The sequence below is a fragment of the Montipora capricornis genome, chromosome 5 (genome assembly GCF_036669925.1).
Source record: "Montipora capricornis isolate CH-2021 chromosome 5, ASM3666992v2, whole genome shotgun sequence".
NCBI classification, from domain to species: domain Eukaryota; kingdom Metazoa; phylum Cnidaria; class Anthozoa; order Scleractinia; family Acroporidae; genus Montipora; species Montipora capricornis.
The window spans coordinates 2265379-2287484 of NC_090887.1; the positions used below are offsets into that span (position 1 = coordinate 2265379).

The following is a 22106-nucleotide window of genomic DNA, read 5'->3' on the forward strand; positions in this document are numbered from 1 at the left end:
ATGTATTTCTTTTATGTTGTTGAACAGTTTAAATTGGTTATTGCAATGTTTCATTCTACTTTTCGGGCCTTTTGGATGTCATGAAAATACAACATTTTGCTAGACATAGCCCCCCTCAGCTATTGTATGATTACTCTTCCCTAGTCTCCTTCTTAGCCGTCTTGGGATGTCATGCAACGCCGTCTGCGTCGATTGGAATTTTTTTATGCGTGGGTGGAATTTATTAAAATATCGTGAGGGGTGAGGTTTATTGGTGGAGGTAGTGGTGGGGTAGGGGTGAAGGGTACTGTAGCTGAAACAACCCAAACCTTTACAAAAATGCTAACCTTAGGTCTAAACACTTTGCTTTAGATAATGACTAGGACTAAGGTAAGCACGCATTTTTGTAAACGGTCAGTGTAAAACGCAGACTGCAGACCAGGGGTAAAATGCAGACTGAGGTTATAATGTAACTGTTGAAAAAGCCCAAACCCTTTAGAAATGCTAACCTTAGGACTAATTAGGCATAAAGCAATATTTAGGCTTAACTGTTAGCATTTCTAAAGGGTTTGGGCTTTTTCATCACTTACATTATAACCTCAGTCTGCATTTTACCCCTTGTCTGCAGTCTTCATTTTACACTGACCGTTTTTGTAAAGGTTACCCCCTACCCCTACCTCCAAATACACCAGCTCGAAATCTCCTCGAGTTACCCGGAAGTTGTATAAAACAGCGAGGTTCCCGGAACGTATCACGTGCCCTGTTTTCCGAGAAGACAATCGGATGTGCGAAGACGGGAAAGGTACGTGTCATTTTTTTGTTTGGCGTACACTAAACATTTTTACATATAGCAGATGTTCTCTTACCGCAAGTGTTAATCCTTAATCAACTTGAATTATTTATTTAGTAATCATTCAGGAAGTTTTACTCATAAAAACTAAGCTTATCTTAAAAGCTTCGAGCACGTACAAGTTACATGTACAAGGTACTCCGAGCTGTTGCGGACTTTGCGGATGACATTTCTATCTTAAATGGTTCTGTCCGTTGTACATTTAATACCGTTAATTCCTAGTATTTTTTGTTTGTCACCCATGTCATATTTGCATTTAACATTGAATATTAAAGAATGGAATGTCAATTTAGTTCCATTTAGTCACATGACGCCCAATCTCAGTTTAACATATGTCCTGTGCAGATGTTTGTGTTATAAAGATTTTGAAATACCAACAAACCTGCTTAAAAAGCCAGAAATAAAGTTAAGGAATATTTTCAATGAAATTAATTTATCATACAGTAGAGATGTCATCTTTCTTGTCTGGAATATTTGGCCACTATTGTATCTTCGTTGTCACGGCATCCTTTGAAGAATGAGGCATAATAACAATGCATGTCATTCATACGCAAATAAGTGGATGGGTATTCTAGAATCTAACCTCCCATTTGATACAAATTTCAGTGAAGTATTGTTCACCTTGTGTTTATTGACTAAGAAAAGTGAGTGGAGCAAGGAAATTGGCTCAAAAAGTGGTTATACAATATAGAAAGCAACACTACTTCATGGAATGTTTATTTTATTTCAAAATATTCCTTATTTCTGACTTTGTAACCCATTGACTCCAACGAGTGAGATTATAGATACTTACACTGGCCATTTTACTTGTCAATGGTGGGTGGTTCAGGAATGTCATACAATATATGACATCTGTATGCAATATATCATATCAGTTACTCCAAGCTTGGGCATATAATTTACACAAACGTTATAGCTGGGTTTTTAAATTTGGGGATTAAGATAAATCTTGACATGTACCGATGTTTTGCTTGTACTCCTTAAAACAGCCAATGTTCACTTTGTACATTATACCTAACATGTAACTACATCCAACTTTGTTTGGTAATGCAGGTTTGCTCAAAGGCAGCAAATGGCTGATGAATGAGCTAATGTTGACCTGCCTAACTACATAAGTAGAAATCAGAAATCTAACTGAAGTGAATATAAGATCTGCATTAAAATTAGTGAAAACAAAAAGAAATAAAATAGAGAATGTCATGTAAGATGCTAACTTATGTATTATTAAGTTAAAAATAACATAAATCTCTCCCTGCATGCTAGAAGACATCTGTTTTCTTTTTGCGTTGTGTGGGAAAGGAGACCTCTGCCATTGGTAGAAACTCACTTTGATCCAACCCGGTTCACAACCTTGGATGGCACTCTTCAAACAGCATGTCCCACAATATGTTTGCTGACTGTGACTTGAGCCTGTTGTGCCTCACGCATCCCATTATGCCAATTCCACTGTTGTTAAGTGAGCCCATACAACATGAAGTATCACATGAGGATGCAGTTGACAATTTGGTTGCCAAGTAACCGCCACATTATGCTCAACACAGTGAGTCTCGACCCAAGGCAGGGGTTTCTTTTCCAGTACTCGTCAGGCGAGTGAACACTAAAGAAATGATACGTCTGCTATCAGGGAACAGAAATCATGTCAGTGTTAATTTGTAAACCAAACATGTCTCCTTATCAAAATTCATTTCTCCAAGAGTCTTGAGTGTTATTGTTTACCCTGTGCTTAAATGCGTCATAATTGGATAGTTGTTATGTAGTAATAATTATTCCATGTAATGGGGCCTCTGTAGTGGCATGGGACTTCTTCCTATGGTATTAAGTTGTAGTTGTGTTAACCACTGCGCAGCTTCCATCGCCACTTGGCCACAACCACTACCACAGCTACCATCCTGTAAATCAGTTATAAACACAGTGCAAATGAACCCACTGTATCACTCATTCATGTCATTATAAGGTAAGAAACAGAATTCATGATCTGTCTGACTGATATTTATGGTGGTTAGCCTATGCAGCTCATGACACTGTGATTGCCCCTACAGATTTAAAGACAGGAAGAATGGCATCAGGTGTAGAAAGGCAAGTGTCACAGCATTTGGAATGTGCAGTGTGTTTGGAGAGATTAAAGGAGCCCAAAATGTTGTCATGCCAGCACACTTACTGCAGAGAGTGCCTGGAAAAACTGTTTAATACAGATGGTCGGAGAAGAAATGTATATGAAATCAAATGTCCAGAATGTAGAAAGAAAACCAGGGTTAGTGAATTAACACGTCAATATAGTTACATTAAATCAAAAATCTAGTTTTGTTAGACCTAAACAGCTGGTGCAGGTATGGAATGAACCCAGCCCAGAGCTACTTCTGAGGTCTAAATATAATTTAGGAGAAAATGCTAATGATAATTCCATAATTAAATCTGCAAATCATCTCAAGAACGTTTTTCCCTATAATCTTTAACCCTCATCCTCCTAAATTTGATTACCATCATCATAACAAATGATTATACTCATTATCAAACCATCTCCTAAGATTATTATTGTCATTGTCACTGCGTTTCTTTCAATAGCTTTGTCTTTGGACATGTAGGTACAGCAAAGAGTCTCTGCTGATACTGCTCTCCAGCCAGGGCTTTCACTTTCACCGTGATCAATATTTTTCCCTTGAGATAGTTCAGCACTGTGTAATACTCTTCTCCTTCCCAATTGGTCTTCCATGGCTCCTTCAATGATCAGTTCCAAGTTTCCCTCCCCAGCTGTCTCGTAAAATATGTTCCATATCTTTCATCCAGTTCTCACATTTCCTTTTCTAATAGTGTCCAAGAGTGTTCAGTTATCTTGTAGCTATCCCAACTTGAAGATTGGCGAAAGTGGACATCCCTGCCTCACTTCACACCCAATTAAACTCCAGGCTTTGATTTCCCATTCACCAACCCCACTTTCACATGAATGCCCATAAACTGCCTGTTTTAGTCTCTGATCCTTCCATTCCACACCAGTTCTATCCAAAATCTCCATGGCAATAACTTTTCCCTTTGGACTTATTCAAAAGCTTAATTTTGCAAATCCACAAGTTGAAGGCAAATGTAGGTGCTATTTGCTAAATAAATTTCTCACACAGCATCCTCATTTGGACGGTCTACATCCAAATTGACCATTCAGCACTTACATACTCATCTCCCTTTGAGCGCAACCTTTTTGGCAATTATTATTTTTGCAGTGTAACCTTTGAAGCATAACAAAGTAAGCTTATGGTACGAAAATCTGAGTTCTGAGCACTCCACTGCATTTGTAATGGTGCCATAAAAGTTCTGAAATGTAAAATGCAAATGCTTTGTTTATAGTGGTGGTGCAAGCTAGTTTACAGGCACTCCATTTTTAACAATCTGAAACTCTGAAACAATTCAAACTTAACAAAAAACATGGTTAAAATCCCCAACTGGCAGGAGGCAACCAGCTGGCTAATATTTACAAAGCGTGGTAGAGTTGAATCCGGGAAAAGCTGAAACAAATCCATAGCAGAGGTTAGAATGGGATTTGAACCCGGGGCAAGTCTGCATGCAAACCCAACTTCCCAACCTCTGGACCACGCTGCCCTCCCTGAAAGAAGTCCTTTGGCCTGTCGTTGGTTGTATACCTGACTACACAAACAAATTATCCCGTAATTTACTTTCTTCCCCTAGTTGTTTCAATATAGTTCAACAGGAATTCCACAGTCAGCAAGTATTCTTCCTGTTCCTTTGGCACATTAAGTACTTTCTGTTTTCTCTGCTATTTAATCATTGTCTAATATTTATAACAGGCGCAAATTCTATCTAAATATAATCAAATGCGCCTATAAATTCACAAACAAGTAATCGATAAAATAAAATAAATTACAAATAAACATGTGTTACAATAGAATTCCGAATATCATATAATATAAGTTGGTATAAATACACAGGTGATTATACAAAATCGCGCGCTCTCATTGGCTCGCTATCTCGGATTATCAGCCGATAATCACCTCGACGGACAAAATGGCTGCCAGTAGTCGTTTTGCCACTGTAAGTGAAGATGATTTCGCGTTGAAATGTTTTTTTTTTCTCTTTTTTGAAATAATCACCAGTGTATTTATACTAAAACAATTATTCGCCTCAGGCTCAGTGATTATCGGTGAATAATCACCTCGACTTCGTCTCGGTGAATATTCACCGATAATCACTTCGCCTTCGGCGAATAATCATTAATTAGTTAAGGTATAACTGTGATAAGCCGAAATATCTATAAAATATATGAAAATGATATTACTATTATATAAAAATATAGTAAAGTTAATTAAGACACTCAAAGGCTGGTTTGAAAAGAAAGGTTTTTAAAAGACTCTTAAATTTAACAATCGACTGTTTTGACTTAATGTGGCTTGGTAGAGTATTCCAAACTGAAGGTGCTGCGGAGACATACTCTCTGTCTCCTAGAGTTTTCTTTGTTTTCACGGTGGGTGGCAGTACGGTGAGTTTAACAGTACAGATTCTGTCGCTATTACCGTAGCTTATGCTTAACCCCTAATGTCACAGAAGAGTGACACTTGTACATGTAGATTTTAGTCTTACGGCAGATGATTCTACTCGTCAACGAGGAATCCCTTTGGGGGCAAAGGCACGGGTTTTAATAAATTTTAAAGTTGGTGGCTGGTTTGAGAACAATAACCGACTGTTGTCATTGTCAAAATAAACTTTAGTCTTTGGTTTGAAGAATCCGATCTTTAATTTAGTACTTCAATTTAGGGAAAAAAAGTAGCCGACGTCCACCCAAAAGTGCTGATTATCAAGAAATACTGATTTGTTAAATTCCTAAGTTTTAATGACGGTGTTTGTCTAAGAGCTTATGCGAATATAAATTAATGCTATAGCTATTTATTAAATAGTTAATTAAATGCCTTAATGCATGCTTAAATGTCTTAAATGCTATCGCTGTTGCCACTGAAACTGTTTCTGTTACTGTTGTTCTCAACAATTCATTATCAATATATATTGTCAATTCTTTATTTTTAGATACTGAACTGGTTTTAATTTAATAGGTTCCTAGGGGCGAGGTCAAGAAACTGCCAAACAATTTGTTCGTCGAAAAAATTTCGTCAGACCTTGACTACTCACGATCTACCAAAATTCCACCATGTAAAGAACACGAGGACGAAGTGCTCAAGCTCTTTTGTAAAGACTGCGATCAGCTGATTTGTCGAGACTGCATCCTAATAGATCATCGTGACCACTGTTACAAGTTTGTAAAAGATATCTACCCGGCTGAGAAGAAGAAAATAGAGAAGGTCGTTGACGAAGCTGTGGCAAAAATCCATGATTTAGAAGCAACAGTCAAGGAAATTGATCGGTTAGAAACCAGGGCCCAAGAGAGCTGCAAGGATGCGTCTTTGAAAGTGGATGTGTTCATCGACAAGCAAGTTGCAATGCTGGAGAAAGCAAGAAAACGTTTGAAAGATGATCTTCGAAAGTTATCTCGGAGCGATAATGAAGGTCGTCAAAAGCAAAGGGATTCTTTAAGTGCTAAGATCCAAAGCCTGAGAAAGGGCGTAGAATTTGCTAAGCAGTCACTGAAAAAGGCTCATGCGGCCGAGGTGTTGGGTGCCAAAAAGGAAATCGTGGAGAGCCTCAGTGGCAAGCTACGAACAAGAGACGGTGCTCGTCATGATCATAACATGACTACATATCATTTTGAAGTTTCTTCTCCCCTGAATGAAGAATTGGTCAAGAAGATGGCTATGGTAAAGAAACAAGTCAAGGGCTGCAACAACAATGATGATGATGATGATGATGATGATGATGATGATGATGATTATGACGATGATTACTATGACGATGACGATGATTATGACGATGACAATGATTACGACGACGATGAGGACGATGATGATGATGATGATGCCTATGATGATGATGACGATGATGATGATGCCTGCTTACAGCCTATTAATGGTACCGCCCGTTGGTGGTGAAAATTTTTTTGATTACTCCACCCAATTGTATGGTTGGTTTGGCAAGCATGTTTCGACAAAGCTGAGTTTTCGTTTTTTTGTGAAGGAACATCGTCTAATATGACTAAACCTAAATGAATAACAAGTTACAGACTGTACCATTTTGACAATAAAAGCAAGGTGACACACGCTAACACCAACCCGGTGTGGCCATGGCTGCTACTGAATTGACCGGGTGAAATGGTGAAGTGGTTGAGTGTATGCGTGATGTGTTGGCCACACCGGGTTGGTGTTAGCGTGTGTCACCTTGCTTTTATTGTTGTTTTTATTTACGTGACACGCCGATCTCTTAATGTGATCCACCTAATCCCACACGCTTGCCGTGGGAGAACAGTTTTGCTGTTCCCAACCCAGCTTACCACATGTATGGCATGTGAAGCCTGGTATATTATTATTATGTATCAGTCCCGTTTTACGTAAGTTACCAGTTCAATATAGGATAATTTTCAAACTACACCTGTTAGTCTACAAAAGTCTGAACGGTTTAACTCCTGCTTATATTTCTGTACTTTTACATCATCGTATAAAATATGGTTCTCGTTCACTACGCCTCTCTTCACGAAGACTCTCGATTATCCCAAAGACATCTCTGAAGACATATGGAGACAGAGTCTTTTCGGCTGCTGGTCCAAAACTGTGGAACGAACTACCCTTATCAATAAAAGTGCTTTTAGTCAACAATCATAGTTTAAATTGTTTTTTTTATTATTGTTATTCGATATATAAAAAGATGATCTTCGAAAGTTATCTCGGAGCGAAAGTTATCTCGGAGCGATAATGAAGGTCGTCAAAAGCAAAGGGATTCTTTAAGTGCTAAGATCCAAAGCCTGAGAAAGGGCGTAGAATTTGCTAAGCAGTCACTGAAAAAGGCTCATGCGGCCGAGGTGTATATATATATATATATATAAACTGTAAACTTCTGTGTCGAATAAAGATATCAAAATCAATGAAAAACGAAAGTCTTCCTTTTCTTTGCTTTTGCGCTACGCGTTTCACCGCTGTTGCGGCTCTTCAGGCATAGCAAAGTGTGTTTATTGACTTATTACGTCACAGATGTAATTCTAATTAAAATTATAATGGCTCTTGTAATGCAAAGCGCGCGCGAGCAATTAACGTAATTTCAAATCATTAAGAACGGGTTTATATTTCAAAATAAAAAACCTCTCTTTGTTCTTTCTCATGCCCTCGGAGGGGCTGAGAATCTTGTAAAACGGAAAGATAGTGAACTGAGGAGTCAATCTCAGTTCACTATCTTTCTTGAGCCAACAACGTATCACCCCCAGGAAGATCGCAAATGGATTCACAGTCCAAGTTGAGGAGAAATTGAGAGAAAGTTACGGGAAACTCAACACTGGACAACTTCTGGGAAAAACTGACTCTTAACTGACTCTGAACTTAACTGACTCTTTACATTAATTACCCTTGTCCGCCTGTCAATCACATGTTGATCCAGCCTTATCACATAGAAAAACTGGCCCTTAGGGAGTCCCAACTAAACGCCACTCATTAAGTGATCAATCAGCCATGTTGCTAGCATGGTTGTCCTGATAGTGTAGTGGTCATCACACCCGACTAGTGATCAGGGGCTTTTCAGGGCAAATGAAACTCAACGAAACGATAGAACAAAACAACAACAACTGTTAGGAATCCCACTTGGCCGGAGGCAAACCAGTTGGCTATTTACAAGTGCACCTGGGAAGTTGAACCAGGGACTACCAGGATCAAATTCAACGAGTGTTCAGAGCCAGTCTTGAACCCGGGATCTCCGAATTTCAAGGCAAGCGCCCTAACCACTGGGCCAAACTGCTCCTCTCTCTCGAAATCCCGTTGATAAACAATCTACTCACATAGTGCTTGGAACTTCTCTTCGGCTGTTACACAGAAGTGAGCTCACCAATTCTAAATTATCCAGCCTAAATATCAACGAAAAGTTGCCTGAGAAATTGATTTCATCCCAAATGAGTTTTAGACTGCGTGGTTACGCCAGGGTGAGCAAAATGGCGAAAGACAAAAGAAAGCTGTGTGCTATTTAATTTAAGATCAGACAGAGAACTTAGTGCCAATTAAGGTTAAAAGCTATAAGCAATACACGCCGTCTCAAAAGTAATCTTAATGCTTGCGTTGATAAGATAATTGACCCAAAAATGGAAGCAAAATCTTTTCAGCCGCGCTCTGTATTTAATCCTATTATATGTTAAGCCTTCCCCAGAGACTTTCTTATGGCCTCGTCAAATTAAACAAAGCAAGTCGATTTGATATACGTGATACTGGTGAATAAAGACACAAATGACACAAATGAGAGAGCATCAACCGAGAAACAATACCCAGCCAAAACAAAAGGCGCGTGTAAAGCGACCACAGGAAACCGGAAATTTACTAACTCTCCCAAGCATGCTAGAAAACTAAACAGGTTCTTACATAAATAGTAATTAATACAAATGTAGACTATCTAGGCTCTTGAATACGTTCTTACTTCCGAAGAAAACAATCAGGTTGTAGATAGTAGAATTTAGTGGTATTCGGCCTTCCCGGCCCTAGGCAGCAGCCAGTTTTTCCCTCTCTCTTACAAAATAAGAACCTGTTTCAAATTTCAGGATCAACAGGTTCCTGTTTAAAGGGTTCTAACTGACAAATTTTAGGCTAACAGGCTCTTAAAGAAATAGCCTGAGGTCCTTAGTCGCGGGGTTTTACTGTATACCCCACAACAGACATCATCACACCGGGATCTCCATGCCTTGCTCTTTGTGAATCATGTGAGGGTTCTTTTACGTCTCACAAGGTTATTTTGAACATTGAAGGGTTGTGAGACGAGACCTACCTTCGGTTTATCGTCCTTATCCGACAAAACTAAAGAATAACCATTTACAGATGTCATCACAAAGGCAGCATTTTCTCCTCAGTTATTTAAAAACCCCGAGTGTTTGTCCAGTCGGCCGAAGTTTTTGATCTTGCGACCTCCCTCACACTAGTCCGATTCTCAACCGATTCAACTTCACACAATTGTCTTGTCGACGCTATCACATTTTTCTGTCAAAGTATCTTAACTCTTATTAGTCTTACGGTTTACCGGCATGAAGTTGAATCGGTTGAGAATCGGACTAGTGTGAAGGCCTAGGCAGAACGGAAAACCTGTGTTGCGTACCTTAAGTAGAAATTTGCACTTGATTTGGTAGAATAGAAGACTGGACAAGTGCGGTTTCCACTATCTAAGAGACGTCGCAAAAAATGATGCAGACGCATCTAAATGTCAACTTACCGAAGCACTCTAATCAAAACATGATCGTCTGTGGCCTGTCTCTCGCTAAGACATTACGGAGAGCAGATAAATTCTTAATCAAAAACTTATTGTCCGTACCGTTACTGACTTACGAAATGCGTTACCTTCTTCTAATCTATTGTTCCTTTTCACGTATTTATACTCAGAGCTGTTTAATTAATCTCTCAACGATTTACTTTTAATTAATCAACCGAGTTTTTGAAACTTTGTGAATCTGTCATCCTAAGGGGTGTCCCCGGGGGTGTCGTGGTGGGTGAGACCTCATCCGATCTACCGCTGACAGAATCACGAAAACGCTTGTAGAACGCGAAGAGATCGCCAAGCTTCGTACTAACTGGATTTTAAACGCTTTGCTTCTTACAAAATGAGGACATTCATATTTCTGAGTCTCTGTGGCATTCTATTACTTTTCCACATAGCTCAAGCAGACGAAAATACGGAAGAAGAACCTCTGCAAGAGCCTCAAGTAACAGAAAAGTCGGAAGACGCCCCTGCTGACGAAGCTGCAAGCGAGGAAGATACGAATAACAAGAAATATGCCTTAGGATCTTTATGCAACTATTGTAGCTATTGCAAGGTAAGCATCTATTAAATGTTGTTAAAATGCTTGTCTCGTTTTGTGAGAAAAGAATCTTTAGAAGCGAGTCTCGCAGTGCAAGTACAGGCATCTCTCACGCAAGAGATTAAATTTCCGGCTTACGTTTAGTTTAATTAATTTGCAAACAATCCATGGAACTACGAAACGATTGGAATATATATCCGAGTAAAAAGTGCTGAATTCAGATAATGGCCTCATATCAACAGTGGCTGTCGACCAGCTACAGGTACTCTACTTGTAGTGTTGTTTGGAGTAAGCTTTTCAAAAGTGACCGTTTATTTTTAAACTTCGCGAATTCATAAATTTACACTTCAATAGTTTGACTCTTTACTGTTTGTAGAGAATCATACTCAGTCCCCTTGGACACCTGCATGTCGGCTTGTTTTTCAAGTATTTTCATTCTGAAATCAACCCAAATATTTATTGAACACTAAACTGCAGAATAACCGGCCACTTATTTGCATATGAATGGCGTGTATTTTATTGTTACTATGTGTATGCCTCGTTCTTCAAAGATTGCTACCACAAGAACACAATCTAAATGGTGGCCAGGATTGCAAGAGTGAAATTTAGTTGAAGCAGAAAACATTTTAAGTGTACATGTAAGCATACACCCAGAAAAAAAAAAACTAGGAGGCTAGTAAAGCTCATTAATTGTCATTTTTGAAGGGTTAAAGTACAAAGTCTGAAATTTGACACACATTTTATCCTGCTCTGTTGTGTTTGTTTGGTGCATTTGGCAAGCAAACAAAACAAAGGTGGTGTTTTGCATGGAAAGAGGTGGTCATAGGTATTTTTACTCATTTAATTGTCACATGCAGTATTTTTGGTCTTGAACCATTAATTTTGTACTATAAAACCCAATGTGTTAACATGTAGATCTCCTATTCCCATAATGTTTTGGGGGGTCAATTTGTATGAAAGGAATACAAGTTACGTGTCAGTGAACTGGATATCCATTGTTTTAATGCAAAGAACCCCCAAAAATGAACTGTATTACGGGATTGGTGAAAATAGGGAATGCATATGAAAGACACAAATTTAAATGTTGAGGGCTTTCCTTTCACTTCTGCTAAATTAATGTTCACAACTGCAAAGATCTTCAACCTCAATATTAATTACAACCAAATATAGCTTACAGTGGTAATAAATAAATCTACTGTAGTTCTAGCCTATTCGGTGCATGCAAAGAGCCGAAACAAAATTCATTTTAAAAAAAAGTTGACCCCCTCATTTTTCACCTACATGTAGCTCTGGGTATCTTTGTTTTGGCGATAATAATACATTGTAGTAATAATAATTATTGTTATTGTTGTTGGAGCTCCTCACTGTGTGAAGCCTGCAACAGGTCAATTGGGGTCAGATTTATTTATGATACCAGAGGTCAGTTCCATTGTAGTCTGCAAGCAGGCTTTGTCTTTGTGGGGTGAGCAAGAAAGAGGGGGAACTGGGGTGGGGGTCCCCCCTCTTTCCCATTCGCCTTACAAAGAGAGAGCCTTTGAAAATAATATTATTATTCAGTGAGAGGACTTTCTCATTAAAACCCAAAACTTTTGTGCAGCAGTGGCTTATCTTGTCGCACACTTTAACATTCAATTTTATTTCATTTCTGATCCTCTTACAGAGAACAGTTTACATCTTGGATTGTTTTTAAGTCAACTTGAAGGATCCTAATTATGACTGATTATGCATCTATTAATTTTTGTCTATAACATTCTTGAACAGCTTTTTGGGACGTGATGACCGTCATATCCAAAAAGTGCATGTCTGGTTTACTTTGTGTCCAACCTCATGATCCCAGTCTGTAATTATTGTTTTATGTGAGAGATGTAAAAGTTTTCTTTCTGGGTGCATGTACATGTACACTGCTCCAATAAGGTAATGAATATGAATAAGAACAACCAGAAATAAAAAAGCAAAGGCAGAACAACTATTAATCATAATACATACAGTAATAGAACAACAAAACAGACAATAATTATTGAAAGTGAAATTGTAGGAACCTAAAAGAATCCAGTTTAATAATCAAGTAATAGACCAATGATCCATTTATACATCAATTTATGACATATTCATTGAAATAAAGTATTCATGATATAGGAATATATAATTATGTAATAGAATATTGATAGCGGAGTTCCGCGCGGCAACAAAGGCGCATGCGATGAGCACCATGGGTATAAAGAAAATATGGCAACCATCTGTGCGAGAAAATCTGGTTTTGGTCACCGTACAACTGTATATGTACATGTACGTCCACCACTCCAATGTATGCCAATATGACCAGTATCACGTGTAGCTTACAGCGTACATGTACATCTTTCATATTGGGCATCCATGTTATTGTCAATTGACACCTGTCAAAACAAGTATTACCAGTATTACATGACCATATAGCGGGCTCAAGTTTAGAGCTCATCAAGATCAGTTTTTTAAAAGTTGACTGCTGACCAGGTACTTTCGATTGGACCGTACGCTTAAGCCTGTACATCATGCTCCCACGTTATTTATTCTTACATGTACATGACATGTACATGTAAGAATAAATAATGTGGGAGCTCCGCTTTTAAGCTAATGGCTAAATCTATGTAATATTAGTAAAAAGGTCCTAAGTATTCAAAGGTCAGATACAAGTCATGTACCTTTATCCAGTGGATAAGTCACTATTCGATAGTTTCAGTTTCATAGGTTTCAGTGTTTGCTCTCTTCAACGCAAATACACTCCCCAAGCACATCTAAGCAACAAACGTTACATGTAGGTGTGACAACTTTTGAAAAAACAACACAAAAAAGCATTGGAGGCTATCCAACGTTGCGCTGTCAGATTTGTCCGCTCTGATTATTCACAGTTTTCCAGTGTAACTTCTATGCAGAATTTGCTTGGCTGGGACACTCTCCAAATCTGTCGGTATCTAAGTGCCGATATCCAACATGTATAAAGCCGTGCACAGTCAGACTCACTTAACATTTCCAGCATCTGTCACCTTAGCTCATAGAAGCAATCACTCCAACCACCTGCCTGCACTAATGCGTATAAGTTCTCTTTTTTCCTTGTTGTCATCCCCCTCTGGAATGGTCTTTCAATAGCTGCTGTTAATGCCGAGTCTGTTACTACCTTCCAAGGGAATGCTTTTCCAACCATAAGACAATAATTATTGCAATGCAATGTGAATATTTATATGTAGTAAATAGTTTAATTTAGGTATCTATTTATTTTTGCCCCCTTCTCTCTTTCGTCAGTGACTGTTTTAGTATCCTATATAGTCTCACGACTTCTAGAGTTATTAAATTAATATGTTTGTACATGACTTGTATGTATGTTACGTCTTTTTCAAAAGATTAAACCGTCCTACGTATGAGGAAGGCCAAACATTCTAGCTCTTATAGTTCAGCGATTTGGGTTGTAGCACCACTTCGAAATATGCTGGCTTGATTGATAGTGTATTGAGGAAGTGGTGTGCAGCATCATACCATGATCATGGGATTCACTAAGTAAAACATAATTATACTGTACATGTACATGTATATGTATATATGTGCGCCCTAAGTTTGCAGCTTGCTCAACTGATAGTTGGTCCATTCACTGCAAAGAGCATTGATTCACATTTATGTGTCCTATTCTTGTAGTTCTGCGAACTGTGTCAAGTGGATTGTCCATGTGAAAAGAGCAAGAAAAAGCCAAATTGTCACTTGTGCAAGGTACATTTGTACAGTATGCATTTTAGGGTCCATATCAGTGATATGGCATTTCAAGGTACAGAATTTACCTACTGTATTTCTCAAGAAATATTTAGGTAACTGTAAGTTCGCAGTTAATTTATTTGTAAAATACATTATAAGCAGTTTGAAAACTGAATTGCATATTAATTAATTTTACTTACACAAATAAAATCACACAAATCTAATTGTTATTTTAATCTGTCTACCTAAAAAGGATCCACTCAGCAAAAAAAGGAGACTATTAGAACTATCTTTGCTTTAAGATATGAAAAAATGATAAAGCTCTTCAATTCTTAAAACAATCCATTTTGGCATAGCATATCAAAAGGTCGCGCCTTGGCGTTGATTGTTGTCATTTATAATTCAGTCGAAAAGTGTCTCACATATACCTATATTTCGTCATGATGGGTGGCTAATTCCTTAAGTTCATGATAGCTATAACCAGGGCAGATGATGGACAATAAGTTTTGCAAGAATGAGTTGTTGGGGATTTTTGCAAGAATGCCCTGAGGGCAAAGTGAAATCTTACACTGTCAGAGGTTATGGTCCATCCTGGTGGCATTTTGTTGTGCTCAGACACAAGCGACTGAAAACTGGTCAATGTTTCATCCTGCTGTAAAGAGTTCTGTTTTGTTTCTCCACAGTACTGTAAATATTGCAGCTTATGCAGTGTATGTGACTCTGTTTGTAAGCCAGGTAAGCTTCTTTACTGTCCCTTACACTGTACCTTGTTGGCAATACTTTAGGCAGTAAAATAAAGCCAAGACTTAATGGATCATGTCTTTGTGTTGGATATTAGAAAATTAGTAGGCCTTTAATTTTGCAACTAACGATCACATGGTACAAAATCTGCCATGCTGGAGGGCAAGCTCATTATTATTCCCTCACTGGGACATTAAAACAAAGGCAAGTCAAGCTTGACTGGTTCAGGTCTCTTTGTCTTAATGTCCCAGTGGGGGAGTAATGAGCTTGCCCTCCAGCATGGCAGATTTTGTACCATGTGATTGTTAGTTGCAAAAGGCCTATTCTTGTATCTAATTACTGGCATAATGATTGTAAGTGGACCTTTAACTTTTAAGGGACTGCTAGAAAGAGCAATGATTGTACAGTCATAGCTGCAGTCCCTCAGGTTCTGCTGTGAGAGATTTTGCCAATTTCTTTTCCTTTTACTTTTATTCTGAATACAGGTGGAGTTGTTGATGTTGTGAGTTCTGCTATTTACAAGTAAGTCGATTAGATGTCAGTTGACATTTTACAAGGGGAAACTATTTTTTGGAGTGTTGTCAGTTTACACCATACATCTTTTCATGCATATGCGACACTATAGGCTACAGTTGTATCTTGGGTCACTGTTTATTAAATTGTTTGTGTTTCAGCTCTCTTCCAGCATTTGACAAGGACACAAAAGAAAAGGTGGATAAAGACATTGAATCGGCCCGAAAATGGATTAAGGAGTACCTATAATGATACCTTGTTCAACAACTTTATCTCGTATTGAACAAGCTTTTGCCATTAATTTAATGCCTAAAATCTTTTGTCAACAAGTTTGCAGAATTTTGTGTTTTTTTTAATAAAAGCAGTTTTGTAAAGTAGTAATTTTTGTTCTAGATTTCTTGTCTCATTTTCATGTACATGTACTTTCTGTCAATAACATCTGAGCCGAGAGGTTAAAGCCTTACCCTTTGATTTTGTAGCCATCTATTTCACCATGGCACCACAGACAGGTACTAGTTACTATAATAGTCACTACCAAAATAAGCATGAAGGTTTCACAGTCTTGTCCACAGAGGCCCAAGATTTTTTTTATCCTGGATCAAGAAACATAAATCACCACTTCCATACCAGGAAGTCTTTTGGCATTGTATCGGAAAGTTAAACTATTAGTGGTAACTTGCCTACGGTACATCACAAATAGAACCTTAGTTCAACTGCTGACCAAAATCATTGTGGGATCTGGTAATGGAAATGTTTACCTCAAGCTTTACTTAAACTGACCGTAAGGGGAAACAAGTTTACAAAACATGATGCAGAATGAGTCAAATTCAATGTTACAAACTATTATGATAATGCAAAAAATAGTTAACATATTAATAATTATTTACAAGACAATCACTGTTTTGTGGGGTAAACCATTCGAAAACCTGACAACAAGCATTAATAAGAGCTGCTGGGCTGCAATCTGGAAAATTAAGTTCTACAGTATGTACACCTGGGATTGCCGCCACTTTGAAGGAGAAGGGGACCTCATAAAATTAATACAAAATGACTCTTTTTTATCCCTCCAAAAATTCTCGAACTGGTGCATACTTACTAAAACAGGGAAGTTAAATGGCACCTCAAAGTTATTTATCTTCTCTGCAAAAGAATAGAAATAAAATTGTCTCTTTGCCTGTTGAAAGACGTGACAACGTGTTATTTGCGGATTGTAAAAGTGCTAAATTCAAGACTGGTTATTGTTTTTTCATTCCTAAATTCACATCTGTCAATTCTGGACTTCGGGCTTCCTGTTTCTTTCAACCACTTTTTCCTAAAAATCAGAAAAACCAATAATGATTTTACTACATATTTTGACCTTTGACAGCAAATTCAAAACAAAGCATATTTTTCATTAAGAAAGCTCTCAGTTTGGTCCAGATTGGAAGCAGTGGTCCATGATTGGGCGAGGAAGAGCCTCTTGTCCTCATGGCAACATGCATGTCGAGTTATATCACCAGAAACTGATATCTTGTTCCAGAATGACCAGTACCTAAGCCTTTTCACCCCTGAAATGGCCCCTATTGGCAAGTACACCATACACTGTAGACAGAGTAAAATCTAAATCGCTCTTCCAGGTGGGAGGGAGAGGGTAAACAACTCCTACATGCATTCTGTCTAAAGCCAGACATTTTTAGTCGTCAAATTAGGGGTGGTTCAGGAGACAATCGGTTGCTAATGACGGAACCCTAGGAATTTACACATTGAATGGCCTGGCCCGGGTTGCTCGAGACATGGTTATTGCCGTAAACCAGGATGGAAACCTATAAGATTTGATACCTTTTAACCAACCGTTAGCAGTAACCAGGCTTCAAGCAACTGGCCCCTGGGTAGGATCTCAACAACGTGGTGGCTGCTACAGACACTGCATTGGCAAGGTGTTGTTGTAGTCTGAACTCATTTTGACAAAAATAATGTTGAGGGGGTGAGAATTTTATTCATGACCCATTCTTGACCGTTCACTTACATGATACGGATATTTGCTCTTTCTCCTTGTAATTGTCCAACCACAGTTTTACGTTTTGTATTCATCACCCAGCCAACAATGGAATGTTCTGCAGCAGTCTGTTTGGTGTTCTGCAAATCAATCGCGTACAAAATGTGATTTGTCACATGTGAGTTGTGAAGTCATTTTGTTCACAAGCAACCATGAACACCTCTTGTGGGTATTATGGAGACAACTGAGGAAAGCTGTGCTGCCTACTATAACATTAAGAATGATAAACTGTCAGGCACATCACCAAGAACTTCTTTGGGATTGAAGATTGCCAGAATTCTGTAGCATGGATCAGGGCATGGGCCTGCCAAGGACTTTTATTATATTATTTGTAAACGCTTAAGACCGTAGAGTAGTTGCTGTGAAGCCACAAAGATCCTCGGGTAAACAAGGCCCAAGTTTCCAATAAGCTTTTCAAAGCTTGCCTTCACGTCAGTCAAGGATGCACGTATTGGGATGGCAAATTTCAAGCTTGTGCTCTGTCGTGGTTTGAAATTTACCATCCCAAAACACTCATCTTCAATTGACATAAAGGTCAGCTTTGAAAAAGCTTATTGGAAACTTGAGCCTCGTTTACCCAAGGATCTTTGTGACTTCACAGCATCTAATAATAACAATAATAATAATAATATCATCATTATTATTGTTACTATCATTAGCAAGAAAATTATGAACTGATTTGTTGTGATGAGATGATTTTATGCATTGCTGCATTGCTGCATTGCTGGGATCAGCAAGGATACTAAGAAAAGTATTGGAAATGTAAAGGACAGGGAAAAGAAACATTTTGGTGTTCATTGGCAACTTGTTGTTGCCCGACACCACAATTTTACCAGCTGTTAAAAACTTAAGCTGAGAAGTATGACTATGAAATAATAATAATAATAATAATAATATCATCATTATTATTGTTACTATCATTAGCAAGAAAATTATGAACTGATTTGTTGCGATGAGATGATTTTACGAAACTATTATACTAATTAAAGACGTTCATTTAAAGTGCCCCTGTGATTAAAAAAAATCACTTCCTTTTTTCTTCAGATTTTGAAAGTGTGTTTGCTTAACACCTGACTGGATTTCACGGTCCGCCATTACTCACGTTCAAAGCTGACCGATTGGACCTCAGAGGATGGGATTCAGGAAAAGTGACATCAAAGGCTCACTAGCTTAAAATGTCAGCGTGTGAATGCAGAACGCAAGTTTAAAAGTCTGATAACCTGAAACTCTGTAGCGTACACACGCATTGCATTTTTAAACTAGTGAGCCTTTGACACCATTTTCTCCTCGATCCAACTCTCTCAAGATCTTAAAGTTAGTAATGGTGGACCACTAAATAACAAAAATTCCAGTTAAAATAAACAGGTGTCTTTTTGAAATCAAGGCTTAAGACTTTGGTCGCTTGGTGTTTAGTTAACATAGTTTTGAAATCCAAAGGAACATAAGAATTGATTTTTTTGGTCACAGGGGCACTTAAATCTAATACTCTGTTGTGTTTATTATGACATGCAGCTGATCAAGGTTTTGAAGTTTGAACACAATATTTTTACTTTGGTCTAAGATTCTTACCTTTCGAAAGAACACACCTGAAAAAAAAAATTGTAATTTACTACTCTGAGAATTTACTTCCCAAGTACCAGTTCAGGTACATACAATAAAATAATTAAGTGAAGCTATGATCTTCGCAGTTATGAGAGCAATTTTTGCAATTGCGTAGAGAAGCCTGAAAACTTCAGGACTTCAATGGGGTTTGAACCCGTGACCTCGCGATTCCGGTGCGACGCTCTAACCAACTGAGCTATGAAGCATAATTGTCGAAGAATAAAAAGAAAAACCTTCCAGCATAGAGTAGCTGAACCATCCTAAGAAAATGTACCTTAACTTCCTGTTCTTGTGGAGAGTTCATTTTGCCAACAAAAATTGAATAAACCAATAATAATAAAATTAATAGTTATGCATGCTGTCAATCAATTACCTATGCATAAGTTTAGCAAAAGTGCAACTTATTTAACTACACCTGACCTGAAGCTGCTGGATGGATGAAGTCTACTTAAAATTAATGATACTTTGGCATCATTATAGATCTGGCCCGGGTTGCTCAAAGCATGGTTAGCGCTAACCAGCATTAAATACCATGGAAACCTTCAGGTTTTGATGTCTCTTAACCAACGGTTAGCGCTAACCAGGCTTCAAGCAACCGGCCCCTGCAGAATAGACCTGGGTGACACCTACCCGAAGGTTTTGTAATTTTTGTGGCACGTTGAAAAACAAATTTAGGGTGAAAAGTCGGGATAATTTTGTTAAAAGATACTGTGCAAAAAATATAAGACTATCTTTAGTCTCAAAGCCAATTACATGTAAGCGAACAATCCATGTATTTAGGAGGCTCGGAAGGGTTTTCCATTGAACTCAACACCTAAAACACCCAATATTGCCATACTTAAGCTGCTTGCACTGGCTGATGAATCAAAACTGCGTGACTGGAAATAAAAATGTGACCCGAAATAGAGAAAAGTGGAAATGAAGTTCTGTTACAATTGTGCTGCACAATAAAAATTATCTCGGAACGTAGCTCAGTGACCTTAATCCCGATCTTTTTTTAACACCAGAAAGATTTGTTTCTTTGCATTCTTCAAGAAAATCAAAAAGAAATATATTCAGAGGATTGTTTTCTTTTCATGTAACAAGTTCAGTGCTTTAAATTAATGGATAACATGAATTTTTCTCGTACAACATACAAGCCAGAGAATTACGACGAATTTAACGGGGTTTTCGAAATTTGAAAAAAAAAACCATTATGTCACTGAACCTAGTTTTCAAATTTTTCAAAAAGTAAATTTTAGACGGTCTTTAAAACAGTGTTGTAACGTTGGCATGGCAACAGTTGAGGCCTTACTATACAGCCACCGGCCCTTACAAAATTGTAGTACGTTTCTCTACTGAAAGGACGGTCAGTGTTTAATCCTCCTCCATTGAGAACCCACTGTTACATGTGGAAGACCCTTTCGAATCTCGTAATGTCCGTAATTAAATTCAGGTCATATTTGAAACAAGCCTTTCTTGTGTACCTGTCAGCTGCTCCGTTTTGACACTCGGCAGCAATAGATTCCAATTACGTTTTGACGATTTTCAACTTTAAAGAAGTCAATAACTTTAAATTAATATACCTTGCACTTTCCCAAATACCTCAAAGTCCACAGAGAGCAGTGTACGGGCAGCCATGTTGTTTATTTACTTTCCACAGTAGATCCTTCATGTATCAAAACACAGATTATCGTATTCGTCCCATGCCCAGGGCTCTTCATTGTTTATTGCGCCCCTAGGGACGCCTGTGCAATTTCTATTGCAGACTAACTTTTCGTAAGCTCCGTAAATTATATCCTTGTCACAAGAAAAGTAAGGAAAGAAAAAAGGTAAGGGCTCTGTGGCAATTGAAACGAGAAGTTCACCATTAAAATTGAATCGTTGAACTGTTCAAAGCTGGCCAAAAGCTCGTATATTTACTGTTATTTTGACGAGCTCAGAGGGTGAAACCACAGAACCATAAATATCATATTATTTTTAACCTGCCGGTATTATTACCTTAATGCATCTTACAAGTGGCTACAGTGTAAATTACATTGCACACAATGTCATTACCTGTCCCTGACCCATATCTTACACGAAACAGATTGATCAGTCACCCAGGGACCACTGGGATCGGCATCAAGGCGAGCCACTGATAGTTAATCAGTCAGCCAGTCATTTAATTATTCGTTTATTTGTTACTGTGATTAGTTTGCCATTTGTTGGCTAGTTCAAGTGGCTCATCAATCAGTCAGTCATTCAGTCTGTTAGTCTGCCATTTAAGTCAGTCAGTCAAACTGTACTGTCAGTGAAGTCAGTGTATCAGTTAATCATTTAGTCCGACAGTCAGTTACTCAATCAGTCAGTCAAGTCAGGTTGTCAGTCTGTCTTTCAGTCAGTCAATCAGACAGTCAGCCAGTCACTCTAACTGTTAGTCTCAGTCAAACGGTGTGTTACAGCTGTAATGCGCCAATCAACTCGAAACTTCAACATCCCCCCCCCCCCCCCGGGCATTTGAAGATGGGATCGTTCAAATTCCCGCCCCATTGGGCCAAAATGGTGTTTAAATGCCCTACTAAAGAAAAATCGTCGTCGGCTCCTCCTGTCTTTAATAAAGACCTTTTGAAGACCTTTTTTGTAAGCCAATCGCTCACAAATGCTACATATGTTTTATAGCTGTATTAGCGACTTCGGCGCCCGAAAAAACATTTGAAACCTGACACTTCCGGTTCAATTTTCCCCACCCCACGCAGTCAAAAGTCAAATTCCCCACTCCCCGGGCACAGAAGATAGTCACAAGTGCCCGGGGTTTGCCTAGGGGTGGGGGGATGTTGAAGTTTCTATTT

General features: G+C 38.4%; 3 protein-coding genes and 1 long non-coding RNA gene across 5 annotated transcripts; 2 read left to right on the forward strand and 2 right to left on the reverse strand.

Annotated features, from left to right (window-relative positions):
- The first annotated feature begins 678 nt into the window (after nucleotides 1–678).
- LOC138049074 (tripartite motif-containing protein 3-like) lies at nucleotides 679–7992 on the forward strand. 2 transcript variants are annotated; one of them, XM_068895194.1, is made up of 3 exons: nucleotides 679–781; nucleotides 2869–3080; nucleotides 5881–7992. In XM_068895194.1, the coding sequence occupies exons 1-3, from the start codon at nucleotides 763–765 to the stop codon at nucleotides 6808–6810; spliced, it is 1161 nt and encodes a 386-aa protein (XP_068751295.1). In that variant the 5' UTR covers nucleotides 679–762; the 3' UTR covers nucleotides 6811–7992. The 2 variants fall into 2 exon arrangements, with proteins under 2 accessions (XP_068751295.1, XP_068751296.1); XM_068895195.1 differs by lacking the exon at nucleotides 679–781 and adding an exon at nucleotides 1550–2783.
- LOC138049077 (uncharacterized) lies at nucleotides 3088–10274 on the reverse strand. The gene is made up of 3 exons (XR_011132291.1): nucleotides 10106–10274; nucleotides 8697–8762; nucleotides 3088–4132 (listed from the first exon to the last, which is right to left on the reverse strand). It is a non-coding gene; the product is annotated as an uncharacterized lncRNA (long non-coding RNA).
- A 122-nt stretch (nucleotides 10275–10396) lies between these two features.
- Nucleotides 10397–16036, forward strand: LOC138049075 (sarcoplasmic reticulum histidine-rich calcium-binding protein-like). The gene is made up of 5 exons (XM_068895196.1): nucleotides 10397–10703; nucleotides 14352–14423; nucleotides 15089–15140; nucleotides 15632–15668; nucleotides 15821–16036. The coding sequence occupies exons 1-5, from the start codon at nucleotides 10491–10493 to the stop codon at nucleotides 15906–15908; spliced, it is 462 nt and encodes a 153-aa protein (XP_068751297.1). The 5' UTR covers nucleotides 10397–10490; the 3' UTR covers nucleotides 15909–16036.
- LOC138049076 (acylphosphatase-1-like) lies at nucleotides 15781–20963 on the reverse strand. Its single transcript, XM_068895197.1, has 4 exons — nucleotides 20862–20963; nucleotides 19264–19280; nucleotides 17665–17774; nucleotides 15781–16971 (listed from the first exon to the last, which is right to left on the reverse strand). Exons 1-4 carry the CDS (start codon nucleotides 20914–20916, stop codon nucleotides 16857–16859), a joined length of 297 nt encoding a protein of 98 aa, XP_068751298.1. The 5' UTR covers nucleotides 20917–20963; the 3' UTR covers nucleotides 15781–16856.
- Nucleotides 20964–22106: the final 1143 nt, after the last annotated feature.

Bases quoted from the DNA above. Each gene is read 5' to 3' on its own strand.
- LOC138049074 (XM_068895194.1), top strand. The intron at 3,081-5,880 runs GTTAGTGAATTA...TTAATTTAATAG, and splicing joins AATGTAGAAAGAAAACCAGG to GTTCCTAGGGGCGAGGTCAA.
- LOC138049075 (XM_068895196.1), top strand. From the start codon at position 10,491: ATGAGGACATTCATATTTCTGAGTCTCTGTGGCATTCTATTACTTTTC. The intron at 10,704-14,351 runs GTAAGCATCTAT...CTATTCTTGTAG, and splicing joins ACTATTGTAGCTATTGCAAG to TTCTGCGAACTGTGTCAAGT. The intron at 15,141-15,631 runs GTAAGCTTCTTT...TTCTGAATACAG, and splicing joins TGACTCTGTTTGTAAGCCAG to GTGGAGTTGTTGATGTTGTG.
- LOC138049076 (XM_068895197.1), bottom strand. From the start codon at position 20,916: ATGGCTGCCCGTACACTGCTCTCTGTGGACTTTGAGGTATTTGGGAAA. The intron at 16,972-17,664 runs GTAAGTGAACGG...TCTGATTTTTAG, and splicing joins AGAGCAAATATCCGTATCAT to GAAAAAGTGGTTGAAAGAAA.